Here is a 12,128-nt window from a genome sequence, read left to right as displayed (position 1 = left end):
TGTTTTTTTTTCTTTTAATTATGATTTTCTCTTTATCAATTTTTCTCAGGCTCCACGAGATAGCTACCTTGACCATATGATATTTTAATTTAAATCCAAAATTTTCAGCGAGTTGTTAAACTTTTTAAGATCAGTCAATAAATTTCTTTATTGATTGTGATATATTAGGCTAGTGCACTAAGGCACTTTTCATGGCTTTGCCAGGTGCATTTTTATACCATGTATATATGAAATATATCAAGGTATACTAAGTTTTGTGTCAAGTTTGTAGCGCTTAAAAATAATGATGCTACGCACAAAATTTTGGTATAGGTGTTCATAAAATCACCTAATTAGTCCATTTCCGGTTGCTTTTCTGTCCGTAAACACGATAACTAAAAATCGAAAGACATATCATGTTGAAATTTTTATAGCGTGCTCAGGACGTAATAAATGAGGTTGAGATCGTAAATGAGCAACATTTACAATTGGATTTTGGATCCATATTTCCCATCTAGTAAACCGTTAGAGAAAGAGCAAAAATATAAATGTACCTAATAAATGCTCCTTATAAAAAGATAAACAACTTTTATTTGAAACATTTGTTCGTAAACACCACTGTTTACCCGTGAAGGCGCAAGTTAAGCTAGAACATTACATAGTATGTATTATATAGGAATATTCGTTATGAGTGTGTGACACTACATTTGTGTTATACATGACTGTGGCTATCTAAGAATCTTTTTTTAATTACATAATGTAATACAAAAACAATAGTGTAATTTGTCTATACATGATATTTTTACAATTAACTAAGTCAATTGTTTGTTTTCAGTTGTTTTAAATAAAAAACATACAAATTTCATAAAGTAAATATAATGTATTTAAAAAATTTAAGATGAAATTTACTAAGGTACTAAAAAATTCTCAAATATGTACAGGTATTTCTGGTGATTTATAATGGTAAGAATATAAAAATTTGAAGAGATGGTTTTTTTTCATCGGATCGGTAGGGATCGCAAAGGTCCTTTCAAAAGATGATCTAAAAATATGTTTTACTCCTGTTGGAAATATATCGGCGCTTATAAATATGACTTTACTATTTTAATATACAAATTGTAGTTGTACAATTCTCGAAATACCTACAGTTAATTCAAATCAATTTTCGATGTAAACAAAGACTTGCATGAATTTTGGTAGAGTAGAAACATCTGTCTTGATAGGCTGGAAACAATTTTATATTCCCAAAGAGAATACTGACAGCCCTGAAAAGCAGTCGATATTTCGATGTCCTGTTATGTGTGTACTTGTTTCCACATGGAATGGCGAAAAATATAACAAGCCCTGTGCCGCTGAAATGTTCCATACGACATTTTTCTTCTAATTACATAGTATGTGACGCTCCAACATATTTAGAGATCTCTAATCGCTCCTCTCAATATTCATCTAAAATTTCACTATATACATCATTTAATATATTTCTAGTTTTATCTGACGTTGAATTGGAGTCTTCGATAGTTTCTTGGTGTATGATTGGATGTGTACCATCGCCATATTTTAATACACGATTTTTAATAATATCATTTGATACTGATTTCAAATCATATGCCCAACCAATTTTCGCAAAACAATCTATTAAAAATGTTGTTGTATTTATACGACCATGTCCCAATTCAGAAGCTTTATAATCCCATGGGAATGTGTGATGATAATTATGCCAACCCTCACCACTTGCTATTATTGATGTTATTAAGTGTTCTGTTGGTTTTTTCATCCTAAAAAAAGTAAGAAAGTGAGTTAACAATACTTTTGAATACTTCAGTATATAGGATGTTTCAGAATGCTTAAAATCAGTAAAACAATTTAAAATTGATATTTTGCATTTTTTAGATTTATAAAATGAAATGCAAAACATTTATGTCCGACGTATGCCGTCTTTCATTTATTGTGTTATACACTTATTTATATATTAAATATAATTCCAATTAAAGACGTTCCCAATAAATCACGTTTTCTTAGGACCATTTTTAAATCGTATATATGCATTCTCATGAATGCCCTTTATAAGCAAGTAAAGTTGTTAAATTTTGCGTTTTTAACATACAAATCCTATATTGAAGTTTTTTTAAAGGTATACTTTATTATGTAAAACGGTAATTTTCTTAGGGTTAATTTGGAAACATAATATTTATTAGTTAAAAAGCATGACAAATATTTTCCTATGAAGAAAATTATAAGAAGCAGCACTAGTTTTTCCATAAAATGCAGTATCTGCTTGACCGAACTTTGCTCCTTTTTTTTTGGTAAAACGTTTTCTAAAACTAAAACCTAGCTAGATCGATTTTCGCCCCTTTTTTTATGGAAATCGCTTGAGCCATTTCCGAAATTCCAAATATATATACAAGAATTGCTTGTTTAAATATATAAGATTTAAAGGGATGAAATGAATGGCATTTGTGTTACGAAAATAAAAAATTTTTCTATAAGTGATTTTCTCAAAATCTTTAAGTATCAATATTTCAAAAACTATGGTATACTTCGAAAATTTTACTATTTATTTTCGTCAAATTTTCCCCAGTTCTAACGAAATTCACCATCAAAATTTGAAACGTAAGCCTTAAATATTTGCATACACTTATTTTTTTGGGAATGTCCTTAAGATAATCGTAACTTAATAAAATAGCTTCATCAAGCCTGTACGCCGGAATTATCCAAGGTAGGGGTTCAAAGTATTGTTCACCAAGTCGATATAAGTTATGTTTTGAGACGACGCAAGGTTGAAAAGAAGCGTTCATTCGTCGCTGTCACAGACAAAACTACCAGAACGAAAAGCATTTAGTAGACATTCGGAAACGCATCTTTATTGATAATATAGAGTGTTCCGAATGAATTTTTGGCACCCCGTTCGGCAACGCGTTTTCGCCATAGGTAAATTGCCGTCTACCCAGATGCCACGGGAATCATTGTGCAAAATTGAATATTCTAGTTTAAAAAGTCGAGCAAAAGTTTTCATCAAAATTTTTCATTTGATTGAGAAAGAGGTAAGCTAAATTTGATAAAATATTGCAATGATTCAAACTGAATCAGTCTGTATATTCGAGCGTTGAGTCTGTTATGACGCGAACATTGGCTTTCTTCTATGACGTATTCATCGCAGATATCGCTCATGGTATTGAAAATTTTCCTGGATTGTCTTTCCCAACGTTTTCTCTTCTTTCCAGCAAAATATGTTTTGTAGCATTAGTTAGTTCGATAGCCTCACCAAGAACCAGGTTTTCTGTTTGAAGTACTCGACTCAAAAACAAAGTCAAAGAATGTACCGAGCTCAAAATATGCATCGATATTTGATTCGTCAGTGGAAATGAGTCTCATAAATTTACAGGACTATATTGTTCGTGCAAAATTTATGTGGATAGATTCTCAATGGGAGCCCATATGCACGGGCTTAAGCTTCACGTTAGTCTAATGTACTGAATAATTTCATGGCAAACCTGATCTCATTACAAATTTTCACTCATTAAGATCGTATATTGGAAAATATTTTAAAAAAAATTTGAAATAAATATTTTCAATGAAAGCATACGCATGCGTTGCATATTTTATCACCTCGATCTGATAATATTAAAAGTTTGAAAATGGTAGTCGAAGTTTTACAATAGAAAAAAATTTGTTCTGCTACAAATTCGTTTGTGATTTTTGGAATCTATATGTTTTGAACTTATTTTTTTGTCTGTTTGACCTTTTCTCAAAATATATTTAGTCCGATTGAATTGAAACTTGGTAAATGATTCTGCCAACTTAATCTTCATAATTAGTAAGATGTTTTTATGTCAGAATAATGCCACTGATTAACTTACTTGTCATATGGACGAGTACCCCATATATGTCCAGCACTATTAATTAGCCACGTAGCATTTAATGTTACAGCATACTTCCATAGTCCAGCTATAAGAAATCCATTCAATAAGGTTTCATTCCAAAAATACCATGGAATTAATGTTGGCAACACAATACACAGTAAAACCATTAAAATTGCATAGTACCTATTAGAAAATTTTTGTGTATTTCATACGAAGAGTTTTAAAAAGTGTTCGATTTTTACCTCTTTTGAAATTGAATTATTGGATCTTTCTTTAAATCTGATATATCGATTAATTTTCCTTCTTCAATGACATCAGGATGCTTTTCACACATCATCCAGCCCACATGTGAAAAGAAAAATCCACGATTTGCATTATGTGGATCAGCAGACGTATCACTAAATTTATGGTGGATACGATGATCACGAACCCAAACTATTACTGGAGCCTATAAAATTTATAAGTATGAGATTTTTATTTTCTTTCTGTCATTCATTGTATGAGTAATTCCCTACGAAACTCTTACTTATAATTCAAAAAATCATTAATCCTCTCGCTAAGAGACTTCTAATTACGAGGTTGAAATAAGAATAGTAAAAAATATAAAATCAGGTGGTTTAAAGTAAAGTCTCTATAATTGACTTTAGTTTCAGGTAGTACGAGCATCTATAGGCAATTTTAGACTTAGGAAATTATTTGTACCTTATTTTCAACTTTGATGGTGAATTTTGTTATAACTTCATGAATGTAAACGAAAAATTAGAATACAATTTTTCGATATCTGCCTTGGTTTTCGAAATATCGAAAACTAAATAATTAAACAAAATTTTCAATTTTCAATATTTTTAATATTACTCTAAATATGGAAAAATTTTATTATTACTTTTCGTCTTATATTGTCAATCATTTATTAAAGGTTTTACTTTTATTTAAATAGTTTCTTTTTCTCAAATTGCAACGACTAGCTTTGGAGAAATCTATGAAAACATATCATGCATCTACCGTTTTACCATAAGACCATAAATATGCCTATTTTTGATGTCATTTATTTATTTAAATAATCGGGCAAACCACCGGGGGGGGGGTGACTTTTTTCTACACCCTCATATCAACAGTTTGCAGCCGATCCCATAAAAATCGCAGATGTACTTTTAAATTCCCAGTTTTTGAGCAAGATTTGTTTTTAATACTTCAATTAAAGAGATTATCATAAGAAAATTACCGAAGAAGTTATTGAATGGGAATAGAAGAGTCGTGATTTTATTGTATTAAGCCAGAATAAATGCCTAAATGGATTTTTTTACTTATAAGTCGATATTTCGATTTTGTTTTATTGATAACTCAGTTGAAATTCTCAAAAAATTAAACAACTTACTTGAAATGCAATTGTTTGGCAAATTATCAATATAACTTGTAAGGGCCATTTAGCTTTGTATGCTCTATGTGACCATAAACGATGTGCACCACCAGTTATACCAAATGTTCCCACTTGATATAAGAATAGAGCTATAAAAGTAATCATAAATATTATTAATAATTAATTATTAAAAAATTGTGTATTTAGAAGAGAAATTATTAATAAATTTCCAGAACATTATAAAAAAAAGGAAATGTTGATCACTTACCAAAAATCGTTGTCCAAATTTTTGCTGATGTAAATATTAAATATGTGGCATAGATTGCTGCTATATGTAATGAGCTAAATAAAATAATGGGCATCCAAAGTAATTTGATTGGATGGTTAGATTTATGTGTAGATTCCTCATTTTTAGAATTTTCGATTTTATTCGTAACTTCATTGGAATAAGTTTTTTCACTTGTAATATTTGGTGTCATTATTATTGATAATTAATTGCTATTAAGAAATTTCAATTATTTATATTATTTTTTTAATTGAATTAAAAATTGATTGTACATTAGTTATTATTGCAGTTTATAGTCTGAGAAATCCATTTTATTATCCAGTATAAAATTGGATATTATTTTATTCGTTATAAATAATCAAGGCTTCAGTTTATTTATTGAACTGAAGTTTTACAAACAAAGGATATTGTAATTCAGGAATACTTGGCCTTACTATGTTTTGAGGAGGAATTTTACAGTAAAATTCTTTTGTCTCCGTTTGGATAAAAATAATTTTCGAGCATAATTTTGACTCAAAAAATATAAAAATCGGATCATTTTATAGATTGAGCGAATAATGTTATTCGAGGGTGATTGATACATAAGGGTGATTGATACGTGATCGTTTGAAAAATTTGTTATTAATTATTAAAAAATTATTAAGAAATTGGATAAGAAGTCGCCATAATTTATACATAGCCTATGCATTAACTTAAGAATATCAAAATAAATTATTTATTAAAAATATATTCAAGGTATATTTGATTATTTTCACTATTATATTAGCGGTTGTAACTTCTCGATACCAGTAGTGCCACCTCGTGCGCAGCGGCAGTGTTAGGTTACTATTCTAAAATAAATGGAAAGTTACAAAAAAAAAAAGGAAAGGCTAAATGCAAATAAGAATTACTTTGGGAAATCAAAACTGCCTAAACAATTTTCGTTTTCATCACGATCTATTGATAAGGTCAGTAAAGAGTTTTAAGATAGATAAATAAAAGCTTATTTTTTAAGTGTTATTTATTTATGAATGTTTTATAATTAAGGTATAGTTAAAAGGTAAAAAATAATTACTATTGCAGGATTATTTTTTAAATAAAAAAAAAATATTTTTATGATCAATTAATTTATATATTGTGCGGTTTTATCCATAATATTAACAATAGATAAGTATATGTTTTACAACAGTTTTAAATTTTAAATTATGATGAAAGTACAAAACTATAAAATAATAAAAAAAAAGAAAAAATATCCAGTGGCGGATTTATGATTTTGAAGGGTCTTGATCACAAGATTCGTATCATCTTTTCGATAAAAATGATTCTGAAAGTTGTAAAATCTAAGTTAATCTTAGTTTCTCAAAGAATGGATTACGTTTCGCGGTGGTAGCTTATACTTAATAGTACAGTAAATAAAGGTATTTTATCTACTTAAAAAAAAATTAATGGCTGGAATTTTTAGTGACTGTTTGGGAACACCCTCTTTCGATACAGGGATGAGTTATACAGTCAAGTTCTGTTAAATAGTTTTTTTGAATTTTGAATATCTTACGAATGGTAACCAAATCAAGATTCTAATGGTAGATCGTAGGTCATTAAGGTCAACGACAATGGCCTGTCAAAGGTCGAATGTGAGAGGTAGTTTTCGTTTATTGATAAATACTGAATAACTGACATGTTCATTTAGAATTATTGATAAGTTTGAAGTCTAATAGAATGAAAAAACATGTCTTAAAAAAAATTCAAATATAGAACTTGACTGTACGTGCGATAGCAACAAAGATAACTAATAAAAACCAACTCACCGCTGTATTGACAGGGGATTGTATCTTCCATCACCACCACGAATACGAAAACTCGGTTTTTGACAGAGGGCATGCCCCCAAACACCCCCTAAAAATTTCAAGTATTATTTTTAAGTAAAAATTATTTTCGGGTCTTTCTTTACTGTAGTATAACCCTATTAATGAATATAGAATAATTAATGTATGAAAGATTTAGGTCATATACCTACACTCACTGTCAGAAAAAGTGCCACAGTTAAAACATTCTAAGCGTACGCATCATATGCTATGTTATAATAGTAACACTTAGAATGTTTTAAAACGAGCCTTTTTTGTGACATTGAGTATACCTTTAATAAATATTTGATATGCATTAACCTTTGTACTTTTTATTTAAAGATGTTGAGCTTAAAATATCTCCAATGTACATTGAATCATTCGGTGAATCCTCGGCATAAAGTGAGTGCTATTTACTGTTCAGAAATTTTATGATTTTAGGATAATTTATCAGAATGCAGGTAGATTGAAGATGATTGTTAGTGTAGTTTTGATTTAGAATAAACTCTCATGACTGTCTTACATTATATTAATTTGATTAATGGTAAATAAGCTATTGTAGCATATTCCAGTTTTAAACATGTAAACATTATTTTGAGGAGGTAAAGTAGTAAATAAGCGAAATGATATATCTTTATTCTTGATCTAACAACATGATTTACCATTGATACATGTTAATAATATGGTAGGTATGCATTAAATACAATTTTATCTTTTTTATTTTATCATTCCGAATTAAAGCTTGTATAAACTTTCCTACAAACCAAAATAAAAAAATCGTTCTTAAACTAGTTCACCTGTTTCTGCAGTTTAAACATGGGGTTTATATTTTTCTTTTTTGTAAGTTAAAAAAGTCTTTAAACAAAATAAATTTCTGAAAAATTATTAGTGCATCTTATTATACCATGCATATACATATGTAATATGCAAGGTATACTAAGAGTAGTCCCAAGTTTGTGACGCTTAAAAATATTGATGCTACGAACAAAATTTTGGTATAGGTGTTCACAAAATCACCTAATTAGTCGATTTTCGGTTGTCCGTCCGCCCGTCTGTCAACTCAATAACTCAGGTCGTAAAAAGTGAGGTCAAGTTCGTAAATGAGCAACATAGGTCAATTGGGTCTTGGATTTGTAGGACCTATCTTGTAAACCGTAAGAGATAGAACAAAAGTTTAAATGTAAAAAATATTCCTTATAAAAAAGTAGCCAACTTTCCTTTAAAACATTTTTTCGTAAACATCACTGTTTACCCGTGAGGGCGAAATTAGGCGTAAATTGTATAGTATGTATTATATGGGAATAACAGTTATGTATGTGTGACATGTATGTATGTGTAATGCGATTGAGTAATCAACACTGTCCATGCATGGTATTTAAACAATTAACTCGTTCAATTGTTTTTTTTCACTTGTTTACCAATGTTTTTCAATTTGAGCGTTCCTTTAGTTTTTTTCGGGAGTGTAGATAATATAAATGACTTAAAATTGCTACCGTATTGGGAAAGAGGATGTTTTTATGATGCGAGATGTCGTATTTAAATACTTGCAAAAATATTAATTATACAATGTGAATATTAATTACAATCATAAAATTGCGTCATTGAAATAATATTATTTAAATTTTGTTTGTTAAGCTGTGTTTACAGTATGCGACTTGTAGTAATCAAAACAAAATGTAAATGTTATTCTGTATTTAGGATGATTTATTTTAATGGACTCTAGCATTTTTCTTCGAAGGGGTGCATTTAACAAAAAATGGTTTCGTACATAAGTTAAATTTTAATTGCTTAGGCTAAAACCAAATTCAACATCAAAATTTTGCAGTTATTCAATTTTACGAAATGATAGATATAATTTTATGATGGTGCACAACAATTCTTGTGTTTAGGCCCATTTTCGCTCAAATCATTCCACATGAATCGAATAAAACTTTTTTGCAGATAATCGCGGTAGGCATTGTAGACATATCTATAGTTTCAGCATGTATAACAATTCCTCTCAAAATATTGTATCCTCTGAAGAACTGAACCTGATGTTTAGGAATGTACCCTAGCTAATCTATAATAAATGCCGGTGATTTTATCTTTATCATCATTTATTAGGTTACACTGCATCGGATAGATGACACTATGGTGGCGATCATTTTTTCATTTTAATGACTTTATTTCTCATGCATCCTGATGGGCTAACGAATGCAAACCTCAAATTCTAACAAAGAAAAAGGTCTTGAAATCTCTTAGGAATAATTTTACTCCTGAGAGTTTTTACACTTTTAGAAAGCTTCAGACCCTATTTAAAGAGGAAAAATGAAATTTCTGGAAGATTTTTTTTTTGATGCAAGTCTTTTCAAGAATACGCTTATCAAAGAGATCTAGATTAAGGTTAAAGTGTATAGAAGGGTAATTAATCCACATCTTCTGTCTCCTGTATATAAAAACTGGCCCCTTCCCTTCCAATAAAACCTAACTCGGGATTTTGCTCCAATCCCTGTAGAAATCACGTTGACCTAGAACGACCATACATTGGATTGTCCGTTTGACACCTACGAGTTGGGGGAGTCTTGTCTGGCCGAGAGGATTCGCCCCTTATGCATTCATCTGTTTCAAAATAATATTATACTTATAATGATCGGACCAATCCTTGAATATAATAAAGATCCTATATCGAAGTTATCGAAGAACATAATTCTACCGTTCTCACGAGGTTTTGTAAGAAATCGTCTACCCTTGATAACCTTTCTATACACTTGACCGGTCCTGGTTTGTTACTTTATAGACGTGAAAGGAGCGTTGGACAATGTTGACATTAACATCCTCATCAACATATTCACGTCTTTGTCTGTGCTCCTTCCAAATTAACATCATTATTATTTACAATTTTCTAAAAGTTCGTTCACTGATTGTTAAGTACCAAAATCATTGTAAATTGTAAATCAACCTCTTTTTCAGCTCCTGCAATACGCAACTGATTTTGTCCTGTATTCGTCCTCCAAATCCCTACAAACAGCTGTAGATAATGTTTCAAACGCTCCGTCCACATAACAAAATCATTTATTGCCAATCAATTTGGAAATATCTGCTCCAAAAAAAGTTCAGCCATTGTTTTCACTAGACACTGAAACAATATTGAATCTATCCCTTCTCTCAATTCATTCGTTTCCTGCAAAACGTCTGTAAAATTCCTAGAAGTAATTTTTGATGCGACAAATTGCACTTGTGTTGCTTACAAACTTTGCACATTCTGAGTCAAGAACGTAGCAACGTCAAGGTTTTTGTTACAAAAATATTTTATTATGATTATGTTTAATAGACAAAATATTGTGAAAAATACATTGTATTTCATACGAACGTAGCTAATGAACATGGGTTTGTAGTCCATTAGAAGATAAACAACAAGGTCTTAAACATTTTTGGTCTGTATGTTTAAAACTTTGAATATTTTAAAAATTTAATTTAAATATTAAACAAACGTATTTTGAATTGAAAAAAAAGAAATGAAAAGCAAGAAATTATATGCAGAAAAGTACCCAACAATCAAACTTTATTTAAGACTACAACCATTCTAAATGTAATGAGTTACGTTAGTGTTATGTTTGCAGTTACATTTAAGCTACACAGAGGTCAATGATAGTAGCGTTACGTTGCGTGAATAGCTAAGAACAGAGGTTGAAGTATTATACCGATTGTAAGCCTACCCGCTAGCCATATAAAATATATGAATTAAGAAGAGTTTTTATGGACGCTCTAATTAGACGAACAAACTAAGCACTAAAAATGATCAAAGTTCGAAAAATTAGAGCAGTAAGTCGTATTTCAATGCGGTTTTCGGCATTCGACTTATTAGAGCGCCAGGAAATTTTGTGACCTAATTTGATTTAAAGAAATTAAAAATATACAATTAGCATGATTACAATGCATTTTATAATTGCATTTTAAATTGACCGTAAATGTTAAATTCACAATTCGGTTAATAGTGATGAAAATGATTTCAAACTTGTTACTTGTTATTTGAGGTTTTTGGGGTCTCTGAACACGAATATTGCGATAGAATCGGTTTCCGAGATACTTGAGGACCAGAGTGAATGGTATTCTCGTCGTCCCCGTGAATTAATGTTATTATTACGTCTATTTTATCATAACTTTATACATGCTTCTTAATTATGAATTTCCATATTATAAGAAAGGTGCACATTCAAACAATACATCGATTAGTATGTTTCAAAAACATAAAATTTCCTTGTTGTAAGCATAAAATTGTTTTGAAGTTTGTACAGTTTCTTTTGGCTGGCAACAACAATACAATAAACAAACAATAAAAATGGCTGGCAACGTTTACCAAATACACTAGCACGTCATTAAATTAAAAATATTTTACTCTCTACTAATTTTTCTGACAATGCAGTTTAATCAATGAAAATAAAAAGTTGATTGTGAAATTACATGTGAAATGACATTTTGAATTTAGTAGAATTTTACTTTTTTAAAGCGAGTGTGCAAAGAACCATTTTTGAGAACATTTAGGAGGGGCAGCTGCTTTTCTTGCTCCTCTGTCGACGCCTATGACTTTTTGTTTGTCAAGTGTTAATAAACAATTTATTTATTATAGATCTAAAGCTTTTAAAAAAACATATGTTAGCAATCTTTGGTACATTGTTGGTATAAAAGTTGCCTATCTTTAAATATAAAATTTTGTTTATATTATTTGTTTCAGCAAATCCCCAATACAGCCATTAGCCAAAGAGAATACAATAATATATAAACAAACAAATAATAAGTAAACAATTCAAAAAAATGTGTAATAAAAAATCTGGTTTTTCAAAACAGAT

General features: G+C 29.8%; 1 protein-coding gene across 1 annotated transcript; it reads right to left on the bottom strand.

The window, feature by feature from the left end:
* Positions 1 to 1,414: 1,414 nt before the first annotated feature.
* On the bottom strand, positions 1,415 to 10,542 carry LOC123298724 (acyl-CoA Delta-9 desaturase-like). The gene is made up of 7 exons (XM_044880855.1): positions 10,534 to 10,542; positions 10,238 to 10,299; positions 5,465 to 5,574; positions 5,215 to 5,345; positions 4,082 to 4,287; positions 3,837 to 4,022; positions 1,415 to 1,754 (listed from the first exon to the last, which is right to left on the bottom strand). Exons 1-7 carry the CDS (start codon positions 10,540 to 10,542, stop codon positions 1,415 to 1,417), a joined length of 1,044 nt encoding a protein of 347 aa, XP_044736790.1.
* Positions 10,543 to 12,128: the final 1,586 nt, after the last annotated feature.

This window comes from Chrysoperla carnea, chromosome 1, assembly GCF_905475395.1.
Source record: "Chrysoperla carnea chromosome 1, inChrCarn1.1, whole genome shotgun sequence".
In the NCBI taxonomy this organism is placed as follows: Eukaryota; Metazoa; Arthropoda; class Insecta; order Neuroptera; family Chrysopidae; genus Chrysoperla; species Chrysoperla carnea.
The sequence above is the reverse complement of the archived record's forward strand: the minus strand, read 5'-3'. Positions and strand labels throughout refer to the sequence as shown.